At 39.5% G+C, this 27,895-nt stretch overlaps 2 protein-coding genes across 13 annotated transcripts in view; one reads left to right on the top strand and one right to left on the bottom strand.

Annotated features, from left to right (window-relative positions):
- The window catches only part of Hycc2 (hyccin PI4KA lipid kinase complex subunit 2), a 72,290-nt gene extending 55,012 nt beyond the window's left edge, over window positions 1–17,278 (bottom strand). For 4 of the 11 annotated variants that reach the window (XM_006244984.4, XM_006244983.4, XM_017596454.2 and 1 more), the window contains exon 1: window positions 17,161–17,278. The gene's annotated coding sequence lies outside the window, so the exon portion shown is untranslated. Of the gene's footprint in view, window positions 1–280; window positions 530–17,050 lie in introns of all 11 variants that reach the window. The other 7 variants (XM_017596455.3, XM_039083620.2, XM_063267184.1 and 4 more) reach the window with 7 other exon arrangements.
- A 63-nt stretch (window positions 17,279–17,341) lies between these two features.
- Ndufb3 (NADH:ubiquinone oxidoreductase subunit B3) lies at window positions 17,342–27,554 on the top strand. Of its 2 annotated transcripts, XM_063266943.1 has the most exons (4): window positions 17,414–17,607; window positions 21,462–21,598; window positions 22,851–22,998; window positions 27,252–27,521. In XM_063266943.1, the coding sequence occupies exons 2-4, from the start codon at window positions 21,577–21,579 to the stop codon at window positions 27,403–27,405; spliced, it is 324 nt and encodes a 107-aa protein (XP_063123013.1). In that variant the 5' UTR covers window positions 17,414–17,607; window positions 21,462–21,576; the 3' UTR covers window positions 27,406–27,521. The 2 variants fall into 2 exon arrangements, with proteins under 2 accessions (NP_001100382.1, XP_063123013.1); NM_001106912.1 differs by lacking the exon at window positions 21,462–21,598 and having other exon boundaries at window positions 17,342–17,607; window positions 27,252–27,554.
- Window positions 27,555–27,895: the final 341 nt, after the last annotated feature.

Genomic DNA, 27,895 nt, shown 5'->3' on the forward strand with positions numbered 1-27,895 from the left:
GTCAAGATAGAAGCAGAATTCAAACAACCTGAACAAAGAGGGGACCCAGTGCAAACTGGTGAGTATATCTGGTAATCCTGGTTTTATCCGATTAAGCCAAGGAGACCAACAAGGGAAAAGGTTTACATAAGGAGCATCCTTCAGGACACACCACCCTCACAAATCAGCATCAGCTCCATCTACAGAGGGTCAGACGGATTGCTTTGTGATCCACTGATGTGACCCAGAAACTTTCCCAGCTGTTCAAGGAAAACCAAGGGAGTGTGGCTGCAGGGCACACCTGCCAAGCAGCTGCCTCAGCATGCAGAGGAGTTCCGAGAAAAGGGGTGTCTGGGAGTGGAAGTCAAACTGTGGGTACATGCTGACCACCTGTTCTGCTTTTCCAGTCTGCTTCTCTCTGGATATTTGTCTGTCTATATTCTGCTTGCTTGCTCTTCTAAGAAATCTCTCTGTCCACATCCGGCTTGCTGGTGTGCCAGTTCTCCAAGCAGTTCTTTTTATCCTAAAAATTCTCTGGATAGCTCATCTCCTGCAGAAGAGAGGTTCAGTCTTTAATTTTACATATCAATCCAGTCACTTACTCCAGGTTTCCTTTTGATTATCTTATAAATCAGCATCCTGTGACCCCAGCAATTTGATTCTTAGGAAATGACATGCATACATTTTTTTCCTTAACACTGCAAAAGGCAGAGATCTGCCTGCCTCTGTTAAAGCACATTCGATAAACTAGTTGGGTGTGACCCTGCCTGGAAATTACCATTTCCACCATGCCTGAGTTTAACCCTGCTCTGGCCTATGCTGGTCCAGAACTCAGGAATAAATGTGCCTTTGTAAGCATGAACAAAAGCCCTTGGCTGGAGGGGATCTCCTGCAATCACCATTCGCTAAATCTATCTCCTTCCTTAGTAATTTTCTAACAAGTTGGTTCACAGCACAGTTGCTTTTGTTCTTTTAGATTTGTGAAGCCCCTTATAATTCATATTGAATCCTTATTCTTTGCATAGTTGAGTGTATATATATATATATATATATATATATATATATATATATTTGAACTCATGTATTTAGAGCTCTTTCCCATAACCTTAAGGGCTGTCCTGACATTTACCATTTCGTCAAGACATAGCCACACCCTTGACTCTAGGACTAAAGCTGTTTCTAATTATCATGGAGTCATGGACCTTGACAGGGAAGACATTCCTCAGAAAGGAGTCCTCCCCTGCTGTGGGTCCAGAAAATCTGTACGTTATTACACAAACAAGCCTTACACCCACAGCAGCCATCCACACTCTTAAGTTAAGAGTTGCACCTAAAGATATCTACTTATGAAAGTTCATGGTTTGGCTCCCAGCACCAGCCAATCATTTTAAAGGGGAACAAATTCCATAACAGCCCCCCGCAATCAGATGTGTGCCAAGCTGAATACCCCCTTGCCAGTTTGCTTGCCTCTATTAATGCTTGCTTGAAACTGGGCTTGGGGTCTTGCCCTCCCATTCTGCTGCGTCAGTGATGACCGTGTGGCTTGAGGTCAAGCTTGAATCAAAAAGACCCTAGTGTGATTGTATCAGAATTGGCTCTTTGGTGGTCTTTGGGGGTTTGAGATCCTGAACAGGCAAAAGAGAACCAAGTCACTCTGTCCCCACCAAGGCCATGCAGGGCTCGGCACATACCCAGGTATGTATTATCAATACTAACAATATGGATATAGCCAGAATGTAACACAAAAGCCTAGGTAATCTTCCAAATACATTTTTGACTAGAGATGTAGCTCACTCGGTACAGTGCTTCCTGGCATACACAAGGTAGCACATAAACCAGGTGCAGTAGTGCACAACTGCAATCCTAACACTGGGGGTGGAAGGGAGAGCATTAGAAGTCTGAGGTCATTTCCAGTTACATAGGGAGCTCTAGAAATCTAGCTAGCTAGAAATCAAAGACCTCAGACATACTTTATTGTAATCATTACTGATTATAATTTATGTTATCTTATACAGTATTTCGAATTTCTTCCTCCTCAAACTATAAACAGGATAAAAGTCCATAACTTACTATCTGGAAAGCTTCTAAAGTGACAAGTAAAAGTATAAAACACTGCCTTGGCTGGCCTGAAACTCACTATGTAGACCAGGATAGCTTAAACTTATACAAAGCAACTGCCTTTACCTTCTGATTGTTGGGATTAAAGGTGTGCATCACCACAACCAGCTTAAGGAGTCATAGTAAGAGTTTTGAAAGAGACTTTGAACAGTGTTGAGACTATTAACAACTGCAAAGATTTCTAAATTTGGACTAAATGCATTTGCATCATGAGATGGCCATGAGCTTACAGGGGCCCTTGGGTAAAATGGGGTGTTTGAGACATTTCTCCACAGGTTCATGTATTGGGACACATGCTCCCTAATTGGCATTATTTGGGGAGCTTATGGAAACTTTAGAGGGTGCATTCTCACTGAAGGACTAAAAAAAACATTCATAAAAGCAATTAAAAACTTTTCACTACTTGATAATTTCCAAAACAGCTAATTACTAAGACACTGTGAGAGACACACTGAATGTCAGGAGCCATCAAGCAATGCTTAATTCAAAACTATGCAGAATCAAGCCGCCATTATAAATCAGCCCAGCAGGGGTTGGGGATTTAGCTCAGCGGTAGAGCACTTGCCTAGCAAGTGCAAGGCCCTGGGTTCGGTCCCCAGCTCCGGAAAAAAAAGAAAAAAGAAAAAAAAAAATCAGCCCAGCAACCGGATGGTGCTGGAAGGTCAGGCCCCTGAAGAGAACAATGACTGACAAAAGTTATTACGACTCAAAACATGTCCTATGCAATTTTAGTAATAGCTGTCTTTTCCACTCTTGGGTCTCTGCCTGCTTTGGTGACACGGAACGTCCATCTCTTGCTGTGACATGTGAGTCTCACTTTGCTGTGCTGCTTCTGCTGTCAGCTGCTTAGAGTGTTTTGTAGTTTACTCAGGCCTTGACTTTCAAAGCATGACGGAAAGTGAGCTCCTGGAAGAGACCGCCACCTGTTTCCACTGCTCTTGATTCCCAAATCTATTTACTGTCCTGATGATAGTTACTATGACTCACTTAATGTTGAGCAGCTGTAGTCAAGGGGTGACCACCTATCTGCCTAACATATACAAGGTCTGTGCTCAATCTTCAGCACTACTAAACCAAACTTATTTGTTACAGGATAATTGGATCACACTGTGAACCCCAAGATTGTATTATTTACTGGAAAAACCCATTTCTAGTTGTGGTGTGGCTCAGTCTTAGCACAAACCTTTAACCCCTTGGGCTGGGATAGACACCTTTAGCACACACCTTTAATCCCAAACAATGAAGGTAAAGTTACTTTGTAGAAGGAAGTATGAAATGATGTCTAATTGAGTAGCAAACAATGTGACAAATCAGAGAAAGATTCCACAGACTAGGATATGCCCAAATTCTCATAAGAACAGAGAGAAAAAAAGAGGCTATTTAAGAGAGAGCAGTGCAGTGGAGTGGAGCGGAGAGGAGGGGAGGAATGGAGAGGAGAGGAGATGAGAAAGGGCAGTTTTACTGAGACAGTAAGTAGTATAGAGACAGATAGTAGAGAGAGAACAAGTTGGTCACAGGCAAAGACAGAATGGGTCAGAGAATGAATGAGAAGAAGCTAGAAGATTAGAACAGATTGCCAAAGGTAGTATGAGCCAAGCAGAGCCTTGAGGAAAAAAAAATGAGAGAAACCAGAATGAATCAGTCAGCATGGAAAGGAGCTCTGAGGCAGAACAGCCGAGTTGACCAGCCCATCAAGAGTTTAGAAAAAGCTAGAAAGGGTGAGTTTACTCAGCAGGAGGTCTCACAGGCTGAAACCATTCTAGGCCTAGATAAGATTGTACAGAGGCTAGAAGCTTCCAGGACTAGGCCTAGCTCATAGCTTAGTAGATGGAGGTAGTAACCCTCCAAGATGACAGGAGAATAAAAGTTACTTTTACACTTATTACTACCTATTTTGTCCCATTAGAATATAAGCACAAGGGGGAAAAGTATTCACATTAAATTCACAATGTCTATACAAAGTAATAGTCATTCCGTACACAAACAAGGAAAGAAAAGATTATATAAATGGCATTGAGGCAGAAAAACAAAAGAACAAACAAACAAAAACAAACAAAACAAAACAAACAAACAAACAAAAAAAAAAAAACAGGGCAGAATAAGGTCCAGTAAAACCTTATACAAAGGCTGGGATTAGTACATCAAAGACAGCAGTCAAGAGAGGAAGATGGGAAAGCTCCCCAACCTAGACTGCCACATAACAGATTAAGACCTAAGCAAGCCTATGTAATGCAAATGCAAGGAAAAGTGGGTGCTATGCAGACAGCTAAGGGAGGGTCACAGTCTTATTAGTGAGCTTCTAATCTTCTAACTCTAGCCTGCTGTCTTCATTACTATCTACAAGTCCCTGTCCAATTCCTTGTTCTAGAATACAAGGAAATCATGGGTGATGGCATTGAGAACAGCAGAGTAATGCTTCCAAAGACCAGGCCTCCATAAAAGCAATGAAGTATTAGAAACATTGTCCGACTAAAGTTTTTCCTGACTGTGGAAATTATTCAAAGGCCTAAAGTAAACTGCAAAGTATATATTCTAAAAATGTAGCTGTGAAGATGACTGAGTGGATAGGGCGCTAGAGTTGGGAATCAGGATCTGCAAACTTAAGCAGAGTTTATAATCTCAACATTCCTAAAGGGAGATGGGTGTTGGAAACAAGAAAATCCCAGGAAACTAAAGGGCCAGCTTGAGTAGAAACTATCAACAGCAAGAAACCCTGCTTCAAATAAGGGAGGTTAAAGACTAAGTTTCACAAATCATATACATTATATACACATATATCATATCCATATCACCCACACACGGGGGTGTGAATCTTAGTCAAAACCAGAGAGCTCTGTAGAGTTTTACTGTACCCCTTCCATAAGAGCTCTGAAAACAAAACAGCCCACAATTACAGAGAAAACCAGGGGGCAGTCACTGAAAGACACGTGGGGTTAAAGTGTCTTCAAGGCTTCGTTCCCAGAAAATGTAATCATATGACCTACTGGCAATTTTCTGGAAGAGCCCACCTATAAAGCTATTACTGCCTGGCACTGACCTGGAGTGTAACCAATGTCAAAAGCCATCTCCTAGAGGCAGTTGTTGAAAATGTTTTTTTTGCCTTAGAAATGTCACAGCTCCTTAAGGTATTGGGGAAACAAATGGAACAAACGTTTTTGACAACCAAAAGGATTAAAAAGAAAATCTAGGAAACGAGCTGAGTATAGTAGCCCATGCCTACAATTCCAGTGTTTAGAAGATTGAGGCAGGAGAATCAAGAGTTCAAGGTCATTCTCACCTATAAAAGACCCTAACTCAATCAATGAAACAATGAGGAATCTTAGAGATGAGATGGCCACAGAAATTCCCAAGAATCTAAAAGGTAATATCCAATTCTGAAGGACCTATATAAACATGCTAAGTATACTGTATGTCTAAGTAATATAGTCACAGAATTAATCAAATTGTAAAAATATAAATGCCAATATGCTGAATTTTAGAATAAACCTCTGAACAATAAACAAACATTTAAAGAAGTTGGTGTTCAAAGAATATAATCAAAAAAGGTAGTCTCTGGATTTGATAGACCTCTATAAAAATTCTCATCTTTACTTAGTTAACAGACATAATTCAAAACAAGCTTTTTTCTTAAGATTTATTTATTATATATGAGTACACTGTAGCTGCCTTTAGACACACCAGAAAAGGGCATCAGATCCCATTACAGATGGTTGTGAGCCACCATGTGGTTGCTGGGATTTGAACTCAGAACCTCTGGAAGAACAAGTCAGTGCTCTTAACCACTGAGACATCTCTCCAGTCCAAAACAATCTTTTTTGTGGGCAAAATACATAAGCTAATTGATATTTTCCTTTTTGTGTTTTCACTCCATTTTCATTGCAGTATATAAAAATTTACCACCTTATCTAAGTATACAGTTGGGTGATGTTAACATGCATTGATAAGGTTGTACAATCATCACCATCTAGCCTCATGTTCTCTTCATCTTGTAAAACCTCAATTCTATAAACGTTAAACAATGCTCCCATGTTGTCTCTGGCCTCACTCATTCCCTAGGAGCCACCATTCTACTGTACTCTACTTTGAGCACTCTAAGTACCTCATACAAGTAGAACCAGTATTTTATGTAACTAGTTAATGTCTCAGTATAAAAGCTTCAAAATTCATACCTGTTATAGGATACTGCAAAATGTCTTGTTAAAACACTCAAAATGTAAATAAGAAATACTCAAAGTTAATAAAAAAAATGTCTTGTTAAGGCTGGGTAATATTCCAGTGCATGTACAGACATTTTAGATTTTGCCAATCAATTCATCTGTTAATGGGTACTTGAATTTGCTTCCAAGTTTTAGGTATTGTGAATGATGTTGCTATGAACATGGGTATACAGATATTTTAAGATCCTGTCCTTAATTACTTTGGTATTATACATAATGCAATTTCTAAAAGAGGAAGTGGGAAACTTTAATGGAGCATGTGGGTGCTGGGAATTGAACCTGGTCCTCTGGAAGAGCAGTCAGTGCTCTTAGCCCTGAGCCATCCCGCTAGCCTCTAAGGTTTTATATACACTCAGCCTAAATTTCTCCTTAAAGATTTGTATATTAGCCTGATGGTGGTGGTGGCCTTTAATTCCAGCACTCTGGAAGAAAAGGCAGATGGATATCTGTGAGTTTGAGGCCAGTCTGGTATACACAGTTCTAGGACAGCCAGGGCTACACAGAAAAATCCTGTCTCAAAAAACTAAGAAAAAAAAAGATTTGCACATTATTATAGGGCTTATTTTTACATTTAGTATTTTTGCATATATTTACATTTATATATATATATAATATATTTAGTTTAGTATTTTAAAACATGTGTTATACTGATGTCTTAGTTAGGGTTACTATTGTTATAATGAAACACCATGACCAAAGGTTGGGGAGGAAAGGGTTTGTTTGGCTTATGCCTTACAGGTCACTGCTCATCACTGAAAGATGTCAAAACAGGAACTCAAACAAGGTGGGAACCTGGAGGCAGGAGCTGATGCAAGAAGGACCAGTGCTGTCTACTGGCTCGCTCCCCATGGCCTACCCAGCCCACTTATAAACCCAGACCACCCGTTGAGCGTTGGCCACACCCACAATGGGCCAGGTCCTCCTATATCAATAATTAATTTAAAAAAATGCCACATAGGTTTACCTACAGCTCAATCTTATGGAGGCATTTTCTTAATTGAGGGTCACTCCTCACCACTGACTCTAGCTTATGTCAAGTTGACATAAAACTAGCCAGCACACTGGTGCTATTTCAGACATTTGACATAATATACCTATGTACAGTAATCCTATATAACTATTATTATCCCAATTTTACAGATGAGAAAACAAGCACTGAGGGATTAAATCGTCTTCCCCAGGTCACATAATTAGTAAATAGTGAAACCAACTGTCAAACTAGACTCTAAGAAATGTTTTTCCTCAGGAGACAGTGTCATGCACTATCTAGTTTAGGCTGGCCTCAAACTTGCTATCCTGCTTTAAAGAAGATTAAATTACAGGCATACACTCCCACACCTGGCAAGACTACCCAAACTTTGAAGATCTCATCCACAAAATATCACACATGTTGATTATGCTTAGAACATCAGTTTATTCCATTTGGTCAGCAAGGTCCTTTAGTATTAGTAAAAGTTACATTTATGCCACATATTAGAAGAACTGTATGAAAATTTAGAAGCTTTCCATATGAATGATACCGTTGGAGTATATCAAAATATGCCCGTCAAATGAATGGCTCAGCCAGTCTTTACCACTTAGAAAGAAGCTGTTCTGGTTAATGGGAATTAATTGTCGACTTGACGGGATTTAGAATCACTATGGAAACACACCTCTGCATGTGTCTTACGAGGGTATTTCCAGAAAGGTTTAACTGACAAGGGAAGACTCCCTGAATGTGGGAAGTACCAACTGGTGAGTTGGGGTCCTGGACTGAAGGAGAAAATGAGCTGACCAGCCATTTTCTCTTTACTTGCTTGAGTGAAATGTGACCAGCTGCCTTACATTCCTGCTGCCGTGATCTGCCCACCATAATGGACTCTGCCTTAAACTATGAGCCAAAGTAAACCCTTGCTTCACTTGTTCTTGTCAAGCGTTTTGTCACAATAATGAAAAAAATCATACACAAGTTATCTGAAAGGCCAGCTTAAATTCTAGAAATAACATAAATCATGTTAGCATGTTGCTTTGCCACATTTCCCAGATAACCCAGAAGGCTGCCAGTTTCAAAAGGGGCTCAAGGGGCTGGGGATTGAGCTCAGTGGTAGAGCGCTTACCTAGGAAGCGCAAGGCCCTGGATTCGGTCCCCAGCACCGAAAAAAAGAACCAAAAAAAAAAGGGGGGGGGCTCAAGACCAACAACAAGACAAGCAACAAATCAAGGTGGCAGTACAACTATGTTATCATTTGGCCCTTACATCCAGCAAACTTACTGGTATTCAAATGTCTATGACAGATGATAAGGTAGCTATATAAAACTACCAGTAGCTCCCTATAGAAAAGTCACAACATGAGACTACTAGGTCAAGAACTCCACCTTGGCACAGCCTGCATTTTCGTCATTCCTGACATTGTGAAAGACTGCCCTATGCATACAAGGTAGGACATTGTCTCTAAACTTGACAAAATATCTCCAAATACCATCAAATATCCCCTTGGGAGCAAAACTGCCCTGGCTGAGAACTACCACTTTAATAGAAAGAAACTATGCCTCCTGAAGATGATTATCCTCCTTTCAAGAAACAGCTCCTTTTGGACCCTGCAAGAAAGTTAAGATCCCAATGTGACCATGCACCCTAATCATGAACTGAGTGTCTGCTCCACCAAGCCACAAGGCTGCTGTGCCAGCAGCATTTGCTCATTAATGGAAGTGACAGACATATATTGGTTCTCTTCTCCTCTTCAGTACACAAAAGAGAACCTTTATTTCTCTATCTTCTAGTTATATGTGAATTGATGACATTTTAATCAAAAGGTGAAATCAACTCCTATAAAGGCACTTCACTATCTAGCAATATCTAGCATATCAGTCCCTTGCTGTTCTGATAACCTGATAACCAACAGAGTCAAGAGGGTGCACTGCTGACCCACCAAGTAAAGACAGCTGCCTGGAACCATCCAGGCCTGCAGCAGATTTCACAAAGCAATAAATACCCTTTTCTTTAAAAACAAACAAACAAACAAACAAACAAACAAACAAACCCAAGCTATTACTTGAAGATTGGTTGTTACTGTGACCACATTATCAGCTAACCCTGACTACGGCAGTTATACAATAAGATTACAGCAAGCCACAAAAGCACAAGAGAAAAGAAACAGTTCTAGAATCTAGGGCTTTTACCTCTACTACATGTCACCCCACCTTATTCTATGACCTTGTAAATTTCTCTACAACCCAAAGGGGGAAAAAATGACTTTGGTTTGTGTGTGGTTTCATAAAATAAACTGAAATTACTACAACAAAGTAGCCCACTAGGAAGAAGAAAAGGAAATACCCCAGTAGGTTCAGCTTTACATGATACATAAAGATATAAAAGGAAAGTAGTGAAAAGAGAGGTGACCTGAGATACAGATATAAAGTTTTGGCTAAATGGTTTTTTTTTAATTAGCATTTCCTTTCCTTACTAGGCTTATGAACAAATGGCCCTGTTAGCAAGACTGGGATATAAATTAAACAATCCTTTAAAAAGAAACAAAACACCAGTCTTGTTAAGCAACCCAATTTGTAATCCTGCCTAAGCCTCCTGAGTACTGGAGAGTCAGGCGAGTACCCTCTCATTCAGCATTCCCTCATCAATGCAGATCAACAATTCCATGAGAAACTAGGCCATCTCACTTCTCCAAGCACTGTCTGTAGCTTCTCTCCTCTTGGGAGTACCTTTAACCATGTCCTTACTATCGTACCCCTCTTTCTGCTCTCAAATGAAGAATCGCCTTCGTTTACAAAGCTTCTCCCTCCATCAATTCAGTCTTCCTCTCCCACCCCAAGTTGTTAGCCTAGAGTCCAGGACTGTGAACAGAACTCACAATACTTCAGAAATAACAAAGTTTTAATTCTTTTATCAATCTATAAGACTTATATTTTCATTAGACTATGTACACGGGGGACACAAAAATTTCTGTGATTTGAACTCTAGTAGAAATTACTGGTATTTTCACTGTCAAATTAATAGTTATTAGAGACATTAAAACATCATTTATGTTCATAACCATTTCATGATATATTTCTGCCCCCACCTTGGCTAAAAATACTGCCAATTTCACTTACCCAGATATACAGTCAAACATTGTCTTGGGTGTTTCTTTGAAGTTCCTGTGGATAGCAGTTACTCTATCTATAGACTAAATGAAACACATTTCCTTTGCTTGGGGTAAGTGGTTTTCACACAATCTGAGGTCCACATAGAACAAAACATGCTAGACATTTCCCAGGTAAAAGTGTGTTCTTTCTACTTGAATATGTCTTTTCCCTAGGACATTACCACCTTCTTGTTTTTGGGGTCAAACTTTTTCCCTTTCTGTGTCTCCAGCCAGCCAGTTTTGTCTTGCAGTTCTTGAGACGGGTTAACTTAGCCATATGAGTCAATTTCTAACCAGTTTCATAATGAATCACACAGAAACATACTTTATTGGTGGTTGTTTTTCTGGACAACACTGATAAATGTACCTTAAAGATGAAATATAACCTAAAACCATTTCTAGAACCTTTTGGAACAGAGAACCCTTATAATAGGTAGGACATCAGTATATATTCTTTAGAATAGTAACATCTAAGATTAGTGAATACACAGATATCAAGTCAGAGGACAAATGTTAGTGGCATACAGAATTCAAGAGAGTGACCACTAGGACTCCTTTTTCTTGGGATTAGGGAACAGCCTTTTCCTTCTACCTCGGAACATGAAAAGTTCGTTCCTTTCCATTTAATAATGCCCCCTCCAAAAAGGTCACCCCTTACCCCTTGTAAAAACTGCTATGGTAAACAAAGGCAGAGTGGTAGCTATTTCCAATAGACCTAAAAACATAATTCTCTTTTTCTCCTCAAAAACTTGCATGGAAGTTTTTAAGTCTTATTATTAAACTACAACTGCTCTAGAACAGAGAGTATATCTCTGTTGGGTTTGCATTTCTAGTTCTTAATAAGATCAAGTACACAGAAGTTAATTCATATTGAATGAACAGTTTAGCAACAAAAGGCAATCAACAATAGACATGATAAAGATGAAAAGAAGCAAATATGAAAAAGACTACTGGTTTATATACAACACTGAACCCACTGATCTAGTCTATACACTCAACTAAGCCATTTCTAAACTGTATTTGCAACCATGTATAATGATAGACTAAGCTTCACTCAATAAAGTCAAAGAAGTTCTGCAAAGGGTTTTTAAGGATGTTTCTTAAAAGATGAGCGTGCCCACTCTGTGTTCCTTTCTTCTGCCTTCTTCACCTGTCAGTATTACTAGGTGACCTTGAGAATGGAAGACACAAAGTAAACAAGACAAAGGAGAATGAGAAGAAGCCTGGATCCCTGACAATTCTTGAGTGTATCAATCCTACACACTTTATTTCTGATTTTAAAAAATTTAAACAAAGAAGATGTGAACTATATTTTTAAAGCAGAGGTTACTTGTTCCGTATCTTATTTTTAATTTATTATTATTTATTTTTAATTTTTTTGTTTTTTGAGACAGGGTTTCTTTGTATAGTCTAACTGTCCTAAAACTCACTCTGTGACTAGGCTGGCCTCAAACTCACATAGGTCTGCCTGCCTCTCTACCTCCAGAGTGCTGGAATTAAAGATGTGCACCATCACTGCAGCCAAACACAACACTCAACCAATAAGGAAGAAAGTTGACTTTAGCAATAAATCTGTAGTACTAGACACTTTGAGCAACTTCAGTTATGCCTCAATTTAATGCACATAAAGTGTCAGGTATTTCTACTGTAATGGGAAGGGCAGAGAGAAAGCAAGGCTGGCTGAAGAGCCTCTACTCTTTGAGGACATACCACAGTTACAATTCAGCTGAAGGGCTAAAGGAATCTAGTACACTGACAACTACCATACTACATCTCCAGTCCCATTAATAGTGTCAAAGAAAACATTACAAAGCTAAGTAGAAGCACACTTGTAATCCCATCATTCAGAAATCAGAGGCAAATCCAGATTGGACTACTATTGAAACCCATCTCAAACTAACCCAAAAGCAAAAGTAAACAAGAAAAATAACGTCAGGATTCTAGCTTCAGTACATTAACAAGATGATAAAAGAGAAAATACAGCCAGGTGTGGCAGTGCCACCTGTAATGCCAACTCTGGAAAGGGCAGGATATTTATGAATTCATAAGCCAGCCAGAGCCACACAGTGATTCTTATCTCAAAAAACAAAAAGGAAAAGAAAAAGGAAGAAAGAAAGTCAGTCAATCAGTCAGATGGGCAATGAATTAACTTACTTAAATTTCTTGATGGCTACAGTTACTCTACAGCAAAATGACTACCTGGTGACCCATCTTTACCATTCAATATCAGTGCCTTTTACTATAATATATGACTATTATTTTGGCAGCTAATCTTCAAACCTAAACTAACTTTATAAATAATTAAAGGGAGTTGGGGATTTAGCTCAGTGGTAGAGCGCTTGCCTAGGAAGCGCAAGGCCCTGGGTTCGGTCCCCAGCTCCGAAAAAAAAGAACCAAAAAAAAAAAAAAAAAAAGAATCATCAGGAATAATTAAATCACACCATTTTATCTATTACTCATTTAAATTTATAAGCCTGTTAGTTTTTCTAATACATGTTTCAGAACAGCCAAATCTCTAAACATTATTAGGCTTAAAGTCCTTAAGTTTCTAAACTTGGCCTATGTCAAGGTCAAAAGATTTACAATTCTAAATTTACTACATATTATTGGCTGTATATCTATATACTTATATCTATGATCTACTGAAAACTGTTTAATCGAATAAATTTGTAATTCTTTGGTTTTTTTTTTTTAACATTTTTTTCAAGACAGCGTTTTTTCATATAGCCCCAGCTGTTCTGGGAAAGATCCACCTGCGTAAGCCTTCCAAGTGCTGGGACTAAAGGTTTGTGCCACCACCAGTCAGTTAAACTTGCAATTCTTATTTTTAATTTTTAATTTAATTCTAAGACAATATAGCTTTATGACACATGAGTAAAATGAGTAAATATCTTTGTAAATTAATTAGTATAGAACTAAGTTGTAAAAAGAAATTGCTTGACTTATGGAAAGTGGTTAAGTGCCAAGTAGAAACTAATTGAAACCAAAACATTCAGAACATTTTTATTTTTGGCAACTTCAACTTCAGCTAGAAAACTACTCTAGCTATGACATTAAATAGAGACAGTTTATTGAGCTATAAAATCCTGGTAGATTTGGCAGCTGGTTCACTCAGCTAAAGCTGCTGTTACTGCTTCAAACTCTCAAGTGACAGAAGCTGAATTAGATCAAAGGTTTTAAAGTCAAGTCCAGATGCAAAGCAAATCATTCAGGGATTCCCCCTCCTCCTCCCTCCAAATGTATCTACTTCTTCATATTTTATCTTTAAGATTCTAAATGGAAGCACAGATAAAACATATGCGTGTGTCCTTTTTTATGAGCTTAAAAAACTCCCTGGACTATTTTGAGATCTCTCTCTCTCTTTCTCTTCATAGAGGAGTCTCAAAAGTAGGTCCAACTCTTTCATCAGTAGTGTGCATGTGCTGTGGCTGCTGTGTGGGGGTATACATATGTGCAGGCATGTATGTATGTATGTATGTATGTGTGTATGTAAAGGCCAAAGGTTGATTCGGTGTCCTCCTCATTCACTCTGCACCTTATACATACACGTTCAGCTGAACCCGAAGCTTGCCAATGTGACTAGTCCATCTAGTCAGCTTGCACTGGTGGTTCCCATCTCTGCCTCTTTAAGTTCTGGGATTATGGACTGACCATCAATGCCCATCTGGCATATATGTTGGTCCTGGGGAATCCAAATTCTAGCATGGCAGGTGCTATACCTGCTAAGCCATCTTCCCAACCCCTCAAATCCCCCTCCTTTTAAAGAGTTCTATTATGGCAAGCATAAGGGACAGACCTAGGAAAAGGACAAGCTCATCAGAAGACTATAGAAGCAAAGAACTGTATTACAGTAGGTGTAAACCACCTTCATAGATTTCTGTGCCAACACTCACTGGAATCCACTACATTACATTTTAGACATTGAGAAATATGCAGTACCTATAGTGAGAAAAGTAGTCTACAAAACTTGCCAATGTAAAAGGAAAATATTCCAGAGGTGGGGAAAAGCAACAAGCAGTGAAACACACACACACACACACACACACACACACACACACACACACACACACAATCTGTTGCTCTGGCATTAAAAGAACAACAAAATATTTTTGTTGACAGTTCAACTTGGTTGAGGTTTCTACCCATATTTTATTTAAAAAAAAAAGATTAACAGAAAGCAGTTAACTTTACTATGTAGTACTGTTTTTTCTATAATAAAGCTCAGTCAGGCTGAAAATCATTCTAGAACTTACTATGATAAGATGTAAAAGTTGTATACTAACACCAATTAAATCTAGTAGTTATTAAAGACTTTAGGACTGGCTGTGGTGGTGCAGCCTTTAATCCCAGTACTCAGGAGGCAAAAGTGAGTGCATATCTATGTGTTTAAGGCCGGCCCACACTACATAGTGACTGTCTAGACAGAAAGAGAGGAGGAGAGAGGGAAGAGAGATTGATTAAAGGTTATATTAACAAGCAAAACTTACAAGATCCATTTTGAAACAAGCAAAAATATTTTCTTTACAATCAGTGTGTCAAATCATTTACAAATATTTTTGACACTGAAATCTTTCAAAATACAGAATCTTTATGATTTATAAATAATCATCCAGATACTATTAGAAGCCAATTTGGGACTATTTTTAAACTCTTTGGTAATTCCCTACACAAGTGTTCAGTTTATGGCATTCTACAATGACACCTACTGGCCACTGAAAACCAGCCATTAGTTCTCTAAGACAGCTGGAGTGGGCTGGTTACATAAGAGAAACACAGAGACACACACGCTCTCTCTCTTTTTTTTTTTTTTTTTTTTGGTTCTTTTTTTCGGAGCTGGGGACCGAACCCAGGGCCTTGCGCTTCCTAGGTAAGCGCTCTACCACTGAGCTAAATCCCCAGCCCCCACACGCTCTCTCTTAAATCAACCTACCTAAAGGCAAATATCTATTTACAATATGTACACATTGTACTTTTTGTATGTAAAGCACTATAGAATTTCACTTAAAGCAAAAATGTAAGTTTTCTTTGTGACTAAAATACCATTATTCTTGTAAAAAGATAAAAGACAAATAATAAAACACCAATATCATCTAAAATTTATTTAAAGCACTAACAAATACCCCAGTGTACTGGACACGCCAAACAAATACTAATGACTCATTTCTTTCTTTCTTTTTTTTTTTTGGTTCTTTTTTTCGGAGCTGGGGACTGAACCCAGGGCCTTGCGCTTCCTAGGCAAGCGCTCTACCACTGAGCTAAATCCCCAACCCCTCCCCATTTCTATTCAAATAATATTTTGAGAGAAAAAACCCCAAAAGTCTAACTTTATATGTATATGTATGTTTATGTTACATATATGTATACATTTTTATGTACAAATCATCAATAGTAGGAAAAAGATTACATCTTGGAAAGTTTTTCTAACTGGAGTTAAGTAACAAGCCCAGAAAAACAATACATTTCCTTGACATTACATTTGTCCTCATCTTCTAACTTGACGGCATCTTAGGCAGCTTACACGTTAGTAATTTATAGTGCCACTTTTTAGTTTTCCAGTTTTTGAAGATATTTTTCCAATGAATTATAAAAGCAAGTGCCCTTCCACAATACGTGCTGACATAGTTTGTTTTAGAACTGTATTTCGCCATTCAAACCGTGGATTTAAAAGACTAAACAAGATAGTCTTAAGCTTGTAAATAAATTTTTATCAACGCCCATGACACTCAGTGAGCTTATTTTTTAAGTCTAAGGCATAACTCACAACTAGCTTCTCAGACTTAACAAGGGAAATCACTTAAAAGTTGACACTCCTCTGTTAAGATTTCCACCTTATTTTCACAGTTCTTAAAGTCCAAACATCGGGAGCGAGTTGTCTACTAATTTACTGTTCATTTTCTAATCAGCATTTGCCTTCTTCTATAGATTTAAACGGTTTCCCACTTTTCTGAAGGTTAAAGCCGCAAAGCAAATTCGTGTACTACAAAACACGAATCTGACAACATTCATCTAAAGCTAACGTCGTGTTGTCTCTCGACTCAAGCCCATATTTGGGATAAGCGCTTCGTGACTACTCTTGCCTTCACGCTGTCCTCCTCCTCCAGACCCTACCTCGGTAGAGAAAACACTGGAACCAACAAGGAGAAAGTGTTCAGAAAAACCAAGGTGTTGCAAGCGCTCTTCTTCTACCAGGGTCAGTCGAGTTATTTAGAAAAATAACTGCCAGGGGTTACATAATGTACAGCCACTAATTTCTAGATCTGACCACCAATAAATAAATATTTTTCTTCTTCACACCGCTCCCCGATCCCAGGAAACGGCCCTAAGAACAACCCCTAGGATTTCACTCAGGTGTCTGCAAAGCCGCGTCCTTTTCTTGCCTGAGGCTTCCTGCAAGAAATTTCTTCAGCCCTCACTACCAATGTGTCTTGCTCCCGCCTCCTTCCCGCCTTAGCCTAAGCCACCGACACCCTAACGCCCTTCCTAGGACCCCAAGTTGCCCCACAACGCTCATCCTCAAGCCACCTCAGCAGTCGCCTTCTCACGACCCTCCCGAGCTTGCTCTCAGGTCTGCAGGGTTTCGGATCCGCCAACATTCCTGCTGCCGCCACCCCACCTCACCTTCGTCAGCTCCCGGCTACCATGTCCGCAGCCGGAGAAGAAAACCCTCTTCACCCCGGGCACCGTGCGTTGTCGCCCTTCCTACCCCCCAAGACAGCACCGCCGCCTACCTGTCACCCCGCAGCCTCAGGCTTCCTACCGCCACCGCCTCCCGCAGCAGCCTGCCAACTGCAGCATAACAACCAGCCTTCTCATTGAGTGGGTCCACGTGCTTAATAACAACCGCTCTCATTGGCTGCGCTATGGCTTTGGCCCGCCTTTCGGTGCACCTCTTACAGATTCCGTCCGGGAGCAAGGAGAACAAGGCTTCATCGTCCTCCTCCTCCGTGTCTCCTACCGCAGTCAAACTCCAGCTGCAAAGAGTAGAAAACAATATCGACTTCCAGGCTTTTTCATGTCATCTCTGTCTTGTCTGGGAGCCTTGCGCTAGTCCCGGAACGTTTACTATCTCCTCCACTTTCCTGTCGTAAGAAACTAGAGGAAACAACGTCCGTTTCCGGTTGGCTCCAGCTGGAAGGTTGAATATTGAGTGTCCTGGGAGGTCACATTGCTGTCAGGTAATTTAGGGAGTTGATGGGAGACTTCTGGATAAATCTGGGAAATGCAGAAGTGGAGAGTGTTGAGAGGACGAGCTCAGACCGGGAGGAGATCCGGGACCTAGCTAGGGAGCCCTGCTGCCTAGTACAGCTGGACGAGGGGAGGCGGATGAAGGATACTGTGAGAATTACTGTGGTGGTTAAATCCCAGAGATGTTTTAACACGCCGCTGCCAGATGCAATTTACTCCTCGCCTCCTGGCTTTTGGGGTTGTGTTTGAATAGGGTAAAGAAGAACTCTGTCCCGAAAATACTTAAAACTAGAAGAAATAATTGCAACGGTTGTTTCACAAGCTTGTATTTTATGTACGAGTTCCCTAATATAAGTGTTTATGGTACAGTATTTAAGTGAAAAAAGCAAGTCACAAAATCAAGACTATTGCATAGTCCTAGGATTAAAGATTGGATACTAAAGTATAACATTTTATTTGTACATTCTCATTTTTACGGCCATCAGTTTTTAAATGAGGGGAATTTGAGAAACACACTTGAAAGCCCCAGATAAACTGTAAAAGTGTATGTGATGAAGTAACATCATTCTTCTTCCTTAGGGAAAGATAGTTAACACTTCCCCACTGCTAGAACGAGCCATTGTTAGTGGAGGTTGATCATCACTGAAGTTTTAAGTTCACTTTAAAAAAAAAAAAGATTTATTTATTTTATGTTAGTACACTGTAGCTGTTTTCAGACACACCAGAAGAGGGCATCAGATCCCATTACAGATGGTTGTGAGCCACCATGTGGTTGCTGGAATTTGAACTCAGGACCGCTGGAAGAGCAGTCAGTGCTCTTAATTGCTGAGCCATCTCTCCAGCCCATAAGTTCACTTCTGACACAGGCAGATAGCATTTAAAATTTCCACAATTGTATGTTCATTTGTGGTTGAATATTTCTTTACTGTTCTTAAATGGGCAGTTGTAAAAGTAAAATAGTTGCCTGTCATTGAGCCCTTAGTGCAGTATAACTCACTCCATGGTGTGAGGGGAGAACCAGTTTGGTTAGGTTGTCCTCTGACCTCCACAGGGGGGTCACACACACACAAGACTCTAAATAAATACTTTTTTTAAAAGTAGGAACCCAGCATGATTCACAGGCCTGCACTCCTGGCACTTGGGAGATAGAGATAGAAGGACTAAGTCCAGAGGCTTCCCTAGCTGCATGTCAAGCTTGAGATGAAACTGAGCTTTGTGAGACTATCTCGAGAGAATAAACAATATTCTTGTAAGACAGGGGTGGCTCATACCCCAGTGATAATGTGTGCTTCACTTGGAAAAAAGTCTGATAGACATATTCCTTGTCATGCACATTCAGGAATTTCTCTTAAGAGATGATGGCCAAAGAAATGCAATGGAAGCCACATATGTAAAATTAAGATTTGTAGTAGACACTAAAAGTAAAAAGAAAATCTAACCCAATATGTTAAACATATTCTTATTTAAAGATACACTCAGAAGCCTGGTGTGGTGGCCTTTAGTCCTAGCACTTGGTGTAGACACAGGTGAATATCTGAGTTCAACACTAGCTTAGTCTACAGAGCAAGTTCCAGAACAGCTAGGGCTACACAGAGAAACGTTGTCTTGAACAAGTATATGTATTTATATACACTACTAATGATTACTCTGCATTTTCATACTGTAGATACTGTTTTGATACTTGTTACTCTTCCAGAGAACCTGAATTGGGCTCCTAGCACCCACACCAAATGGCTCACAATTGCCAACTATTTATTACTTTAGCTCCCAGGAATCTAATACCTTCCTTGGCATCCAAGGACAGTCCCATGCAGCATCATACACACACACACACACACACACACACACACACACACACACACACCCCACAAGTAAATTTTTTTTAAGAATTTATTTTGAAATTTAAATTGATTAAAATTCCCAGTTCCTTAGCCACATTTTAAGTGTTAGAAGCTAATAAATGAGACAGCACAGATCCAGAAGAGGAATTGGTGGCCATATATATATTTGAACATCCTTTCTTACCCCCTCCCCCTTTTCATTTTTTGAGACAGGGTTTCTCTGTAGTTCTGACAGTCCTGGAAGTTGCTCTGTAGACCAGGTTGCCCACGTGCCTCTGCCTCCCCAGTGCTGGGATTAAAGGCATGTGCCATCACTCCCAGTGAATGTTTTTAGGTCATGCCAGTATTTTCAGTACACTTGTGCTCGGTTTCACCACTTGGATTTGAAAATGGAAGGCACACCACAATGTGATCTCTACATTTCTCCATCTTGCAAGATATATTTTGGTTCTTGTTACTGTGAAAGATTAGAAGTACAGAATGACTGAGTGATTTTCTTGCATTTCATAGCTATGAGTTGTTTAGAAAAAGATAAATTTAAACTCTTCCATTGAGAAGTTGAGATTTTGTTGTTTGATTTATGTCTCTTTTGAAATAACAGTAATTTTTGTTTGGTATTTTGAGATGGGCTCACATGATGTTGCCCATCATCAGCCTTAAACTGTGAGGTCTGAATTGAACCTCTTTCAGGACCTCTTGAATGAGACTCACAGAGGCAGTGATCGATGCAATAGCAAGAGGAGTTTAATTCCAACATGTCGGGGTCCTCCCACTTCAAGGGGAGATGCCCCTGAGCAGACTCTGACAGGGCGTTATATACCTTGCAAACAATTGGGACAGAATTCAAACAGTTGGTAACTAGGCAAGGTATTGATGGGGCAAAGTGACCTCCAAGCTGACTCGTGATCAGTGGACCATTCTGGACTCTCCAGGGGGGGAATGGTTAGGAGTCAAGGGGAGGTTGGTTGGGAGTTACAGGTGGCTTTGTTTGACAGTTTGGTTTTCAGTTGCTCCAGGAACTAACTACTCCCTAGAAGGGAATGGTCTTTGTGCTTGGAGGTTTGCTGTGGAACTTTCCCACTGACCCCAACTCTGGCTCTTTCAAAACTGGTCTGAAGTAACCTACCTGCCTTAGCCCTCAGGTGGCTGTGACTACATGAATGTGTACCATAGTTCAGCTGAGATTATAATATTTAAAAGAAAACAAAGATTCCTTAGGAATATGTTTGTTTAACTTTGGAAGTTCCTATAGAAGAATTTTTTCTAAAATATTATAATTAAGTAGATTAAAATATATTGGCTTTATTAAAGAAATTTGTGCAAGAGAAATGGGTATAGAGTTTCATGTTTTCCTTCAAAATCTTACATTACAAATTAGTATTTTGAGACAGTAATATTGTAGCTTCAAAGTAGCCTTATACTATGGTAATAGTTACACTTTTAATTTTAAAAGCAATTTATTGTATCACAATTTGGCCCATTGGGCATAACTGCCCATGCCTGTAGCCCCAACAGTGGAGAGATGGAGTCAGGAGGCTCAGAAGCTGAAGGTCAACCTTCCATGCATATCAAATTGAAGGTCAGCCTCCTCTACTGAGGCTGGGGGACTCTGTTTTATAGATGCTCAATCAGGGTTAATATCCTAGCGTTTACATTTGCTTAAATAGAGGTTGGTTTTGTAAACTCTATAAAACATTTTTTAAAGTTCGTTTTTAACATGCCATGACCATGTGAAAGCATTACATTCTAAATTCGTGCTAGTAGCCTTTATTTGGTAATAATGAGTCTCAAAAATCTTTCTCAAATCTGAAACAGTCGATTTTTTCCCCTTTATATTATTCCTTTTTGTTTTGTTTTTGAGACACGGTGACAGTATTGCCTGGCCTGTTCCCAACTTGGGCTCTTAGAATCCAACAATATCTTTGTACATCAGCCTCTCTAGTGTCTGGGGAAAGAAGTATACACATAGCCAGGCAGTTGGTGGCTCACATCTTTAATTCCAGCACTTGGGAAGCAGAGGAAGATGGGTCTCTGTGCTTTCAAGGCCAGCCTGACCTGCAAGTTCCAACACAGAGAAAACTACTTTACTGATGTCACCAAATAATAATAAAGTAATGGATGAAGTGTTTCATTCAAAGCTGTGAGTATTGTAGTTTTAACTTGTAGATAATAGCTATATTTTAATTTTTTAAATATGGAGATCTTTAACATAATGTTCTGTGATTACCCTTTTTTGGGGGAGAAGTGGAGGGCGGTGTTTGTTACAGGGTTTTCTCTGTAACAGAGCCCTGGAACTCTATTTGTAGACCAGGCTGGCCAAGAACTCACAGATTCACCTGCCTCTGCCCCTCAACCACTGGAGTTAAAGGCATGTACCACTATATCCAGCTGATTTCTTAACATTTTTATAAATTTTAAATTTTGGTTAATTCATTAGTTACTGTGTTCATTTTTTCTCATATCCTAGTATTACTGTTTAATGAAATAAACATTTCATATACTGTTTTCAGCATATACTAATACATCTTTTTTTTTTCTGTTTTGTAAAATCCCATTTTGAAAAATCCTGTCCTACTATTGAACTTCTATTATTAAATGGAAATATAATGGTAGAATTTTTTGGGGGGGTTGATTTTATTTCTGGAGAGCAATGATTGTAGAAATCCAACTGCTACCCTTATATGAATAATAATTCAGCACTATTCATACCCTTGAATTTTAAATTCATACCAACTTAGATGAGGACTAAGATAAAGTTTATTTTTACACTAGCAAAACAAACCTTAAAACAACCACTGACATAGTCTATTTGCAAAGGTAATTTATTGATTAAAAGGCTCGGTAAGATGAGTCTATTTTAGTTATTTAGTATATTTAGATTTTTATCAGTAAAATCTTGCTGAAAACATCCCTCCCATCCTCAGTTTTACCTCTTTTTTCCACAAGACCTAGAATATTATCTGATACTTTATAGAAAATATTCGTGTACTCTTGTATATCAAAAAGGATTAATATGTATTTTTGAAGAACTAGCTAGAGAAAGATAACAAAATAGCATGCACTCTTCTGCATACTCTTGCAGTAAGACTAAAGAGAGAAAACCATTATCTAGGCGTTAGGAGAGACTTCTGAAGTTAAAGCACAGGTTAAAGAACTAATTATGCCATTCATTAACTGTCTTCTTCCTCCAGAAGTTACTGCTTGGAGTCTCATTGCCTTCACCTATCTTTTACTTTTATAAACTTTTTGTAAAGTTCTTTCTTTTTGTAAAAGCTTTCTACTCAGGTTTTCAAGAATGTATCTCTTTCAAAACATTTCACTTGAAACATAGACATCAAACTTGGCTCTTGGGTGTCTATAGTCTCTCCTTCCCTCCGTCCCTCTTCCGGTAGACATGGCTGCTGGACATGGTCACGAACACGGACATGGTCATGGTAAAATGGAACTTCCAGATTACAGACAGTGGAAAATTGAAGGGACGCCATTAGAAGCAATGCAGAAGAAGCTTGCTGCACGAGGGCTGAGGGATCCATGGGCTCGGTAAGATTAGTCTAGAAATGTCTTCTCCTTTTGAAATGACTTTTTTTTATTTGTGTACTGGGGCAGGAGGGTAGGTATGTATCTGCCAGAGTACACGTGTGAAGATAGAGAGGACTCAAGGGAGTCCTGGGCTATCATGTGGTCCTGTTGCCAGACCTGGCAGCCAGTACCTTTACCTACTGAGTCTTCTCGCTGGTCGGAACCTAGTTATTTATGAATATAGAGAGTCAGTATCCATGCTCTCTCGATCTTGTATCGTGAAAAGTTGCTTCTCAGTTTCCCTAGTGTTTTCCTTACCAAAGCTTTCTGTATTAGACTCCTGGGGGATATGTCTTTTGTCCCAGCTTTTCACTCAATGATGATGTTTTGCCCAGGCAAGGGGAGCTGAGTTTTCTTGTTTCTTGGGTTTGTTTTTTAAGTACCAGGGGATGAAATCCATTCTAGAAAGCCTGTCTTCTGTAGCCTTTTTACTTTTTACACACATTGCATCTGTGATATAAATCCTACATTTTGTTTACCACGGTAGCCATTCAAATTATTTCCAGCTTTTGGGTTTTATTATGAGTAAAGTTGCTACAAGTCTCTATGGATATATATTTTCATTTCTCTTGGCTAAATACTTAAGAGTGGGATTTCTGACCAAGCAGTGGTGATACATGACTTTAGTCTCAGCACTTGGGAGGCAGAGGCAGATGAATCTCTATAAGTTGAGGCCAGCCTGGTCTACAAAGTGAGTCCTAGGAAAGCCAGGGCTACACAGAGAAACCTTGTCTTTAAAAGGGGAGGATTTGGGGTTGGGGATTTAGCTCAGTGGTAGAGCGCTTGCCTAGGAAGCGCAAGGCCCTGGGTTCGGTCCCCAGCTCCGAAAAAAAAGAACCAAAAAAAAAAAAAAAAGGGAAGATTTTTTTCATTATATGATAAATCTGTGGGTCTTTTTATAAGAAATGCCAACCATTTCTAAAGAGGTAGTGTTTTTACCTATTTCCACCAGCAGTGAAATTTCAGTTGTTTAGTGGTCTCATCAGTACTTAGTGTTTTCAGTCTTTTAACGTTAGCCATTCTAACACCAAACATGGTTGTGCACACCTGTACTGTCAGCCACTGAAAGGTGGAAGTTGGAGGATTAGAATTACAAAGCCTATCCTCAGCTGTGTATCAAACTGGTGGCCACTGCGGGCTACATAACAGCTAATCTCAAAAAACTAAGGAAGATGAAGCCCTTCTAGTAAATATGGCAGCCAAGCGTTGGCGTGGCTTCCCTCCCCTGCCGAACACTAGTGCTTGTGTTAGTCATCCTGTGTGGACATCTGTGAGTTGTTTGCTCGGCTTATTTTTGGTGCAGTGTACCCTCGGGACTTTTGACCTCTTGTTCTGAGCTTTAATAATTCTTTATATATTTTTAAAGTAAGCCCTTTACCATATATAATGTTGATGTTCTTTCCCATGTTGTGTTTAACCTGCCTTTTCATCCTCTTAATGTTTTTAATTTCAATAAATTTCCAATTAAGTATTTTTGTCACTATTACTTTTGTATCTCATCTAGAATTTTTATCCTATATTTTCTAGAAGCCTTTTCTTTTTATTCTTTTTGAGACAGTTATGTGTCTAACCCAAGCCAGGCCTAGACTCAGAATCTTCCTGTTTTAGCCTCCTAAGTCCTAGGTTTGCAGACATCCATTACCTTACGGTTTTCTTTTTTTTTTTTTTTCTTTTTTTTTCGGAGCTGGGGACCGAACCTAGGGCCTTGCGCTTGCTAGGCAAGCGCTCTACCACTGAGCTAAATCCCCAACCCCTACCTTATGGTTTTCTTAAATTGAGGTATGATTATTCGTTTTGAGTTAATTTTTCTATTTACAAAAAAGTACTTATTTTATAATATGGGTATTTTGCCTGCATGTGCATTTGTGCACCACATATGTGCATCTGGTGCTTGCAGTGATCAGAAGGTGTTGGATCCTCTGAGACAGTTACAAACAGTTGTTGACCCTCCTGTGGCTGCTGTGAATCTAACCTGGGCGTTCTGGTTAGAGCTCTTAGCTACTGAGATCTCTCCAGTGCCTTGAGTTAATCTTTGTGTCCTTTGAAGAAAGAAGGAAGGCAAATATTATAGGTGGACATCAGGGCCATTTATTAAAAGATTATTCCCCACTGAATTACTTTGGTAAATACATCAAAAATCAATAGACCATCTCTGTGTGGTCTGTTTCTGGACTCTGTTCAATGTCTACACTTAGGTCCAGTGCCACAGTCTTTAACAGGGAGGTATAAGGTCTTCGGTTACCTTTCATTGGTTTAGCTCTTCTGAACACTTTTTATTTGCCTATAAATTCCAGTATGTGCTCATCAGTTTCTACAAATGGCTGACTTGGCTTTTAACTGGGCTCTCATTCACTATTTTACAAAATGCGTAACGTGACTCTTCCTGCTTATACTGAACTCACATGAATTTGCAGATGATTTAGCCCTTTTACATAGTGACCTTTTTAGCACACAAGTGACTTACAACTTTTTGAAATTTTAAACAGTATTTTCTTGCTTCTCTTGAGCATTTTGCTGAATTTATATTTGTGGTACTATTGTAAGTGGTATTTTAAATCTCATTTTCCAGCTGTGTCATTGGCAATTAATTTTCATATAATGATTTTATATCCCATCGATTATTTAGCTAAACTTTTATTCTAGCTAAATTACTGCTCTAGTAAGTTTTTATTTATATCCCTTAAATCTCCATTTGTATAATGGCTGTTCTGTCGCAGAGATGGCATTACATTGTCAGTCTATAAAGGTTTGACTTTTCCCTGGTGGGTTACAGCGGAGTCTCACTCAATGGCTCAGGCTGACCCTAAACAGTGACTCATGCCTTTCAGCGCTGAGTACTGGGCTGTAGGTGTGTGCTGTGGCTCCCAATGTGTCCTTTCTTTTAAAATCCGTCCTGCCAGACTGTCCCAGCTTGTTAATTCCTGGGCACAGCGCACTCTTACCTGAGTCTCCTGAGTAGGCAGACTAGAGAGACTCGGGAACATACCTGGCTTTTTATTATTGTTGGTTGATAGATTTTTATGCATTTCTTTGTGATATGTCATTTTTGTTTGTACATAACTGGTTTTAATTTTCTAAAATTTTGTTAGGAATATGCAACAGGTCTGGTGTGGTGGCACACGCCTTTAATCCCAGCACTTGGGAGGCAGAGATAGGTGGATGTCTGAGTTCAAGGTCAGCCTGGCCTACAGAGCAGGCTCCGGAGTTCAGTGAGTTCCAGAGTTCCACAACCTGAGCTACCCCTGACATCTTTGTGTGGTTTTGGCATCTAAGCACTTTAGTTTGTTTCCATATTTTCTAGTGACACCGGGCTTGGTGTTGTCGTTTGGTTGGTTTTTTTGTTTTGTTTTGTTTTGTTTTTGTTTTGCTTTGTTTTTTAAGGTTTTTGGTCCCCTATAAAGCAATTTTTTTCTCACTAATTTAGACTATATATGCAAGAATACACACCTCCCTCTAGCTGTCAGCTTCCCCCCCACCCACCTCTCTCTGTTCAGCATACACAGAAGACTATACCAGAGCAGGAACTCAATCTTGTGAAGCACAGGCAAGGGAAGGCTGTGAGCCTCTTGAAGAGCAGCAGTAATGTCAGCTGTGTGCCCTTATGTGCCGAAGCACACTGGGCATTTTAATATTTACCACAATGTGTAAGGTAGATAGCAGTCAACTTTGAGCAGGAGGACTACTTCATATTTTGTATGTGAGACTTGGTCACATATTTTTAATTATCCTATGCAAAGAAATATTTCTACTACAACCTACGTTATTAAATAATGTTGCTTTGAACCAGATGTAGTGATTTGTGCCTATAGTCTTGCAGTTCAGGAGGCTGAAGCAGGAGGATTGCTACAACTCAGAGACTAGCCTAACCTAAACAGTGAGACTCTGCTTCAACAACACAGAGAAAAGAGTGTTCCCAGCACAGTGGCTCATGTGTTTAACCCCAGCACTTGGGATACAGAGACAAGATCACTGTGAGGCCAGCCTGCTCTACATTGTGAGTTCCAGGACAGCCAGGGCTATATAACAAGATGATATTTCAAAAACAAAACAAAAGGAAACAAAGCCCCACAAAAAAAAAAAAAAATCACAACCAAGCAAAAAAGAAATGCCACTAATGTAACATGTAAGTATTTAAGGAAGAAGAAAATCAGATGTATTTGGCTGGATGAATTAATGTGTATGTGGTTATAATGTTTCTTATCTTTTTCTTTTAGCAATGAGGCTTGGAGATACATGGGCGGCTTTGCAGACAATATCACCTTCACGAGCGTAATGTTAAAAGGATTCAAATGGGGGTTTGCTGCGTTTGTGGTAGCTTTAGGGGCCGAGTATTTCCTGACTTCCCATGAGGATAAGAAGCATCACTGAAGAGAGCACCTGTGACGTCTTCCATGAAAATAAGATTTCTCTCACCATAGCATCCTTGGCTGTGTGTCTGTCCTTGAAAGAATATTGTATGGTTTAATAAAGCAAGAAAAACTGTGGGTTTTTTGTAACTATTAAATAAAATTAAAAAGAAAAACTTAATGTATGTACCCGTAACCTCAGCACTTGGAAAGCTGAGGAGGAAGGATCATGAGTTCAAGGCTACTTAAGCTATATAGTAAGACTGTCCGTAAATGTATGTGTACACACACATATATTGGACTGTTTTTTGGAATGATGGGTATCAGAGGTACCAGCAGTGGTATGTTCTGCATATAGCAGGCAGCTACAAAATTTAACAACACAAATGATGTGTTCTAAGAGGGTTTTTTTTTTTTTTAAAGACCCAGCGAGTCCAGTTAGGAGTGTCAATATGTGCGTAGGTGTGAAGCTGTCCACTGGAGCTTAGACAACTTACCAGCAGCCACGCTCC

The sequence above is a fragment of the Rattus norvegicus genome, chromosome 9 (genome assembly GCF_036323735.1).
Source record: "Rattus norvegicus strain BN/NHsdMcwi chromosome 9, GRCr8, whole genome shotgun sequence".
NCBI classification, from domain to species: Eukaryota; Metazoa; Chordata; class Mammalia; order Rodentia; family Muridae; genus Rattus; species Rattus norvegicus.

Coding starts and splice junctions, on each gene's coding strand:
- Ndufb3 (XM_063266943.1), top strand. CDS start 21,577: ATGAAGTGTTTCATTCAAAGCT. Junction 21,599..22,850: donor GAAGTGTTTCATTCAAAGCT/GTGAGTATTGTA, acceptor CTCTTCCGGTAG/ACATGGCTGCTGGACATGGT. Junction 22,999..27,251: donor CTGAGGGATCCATGGGCTCG/GTAAGATTAGTC, acceptor TTTTTCTTTTAG/CAATGAGGCTTGGAGATACA.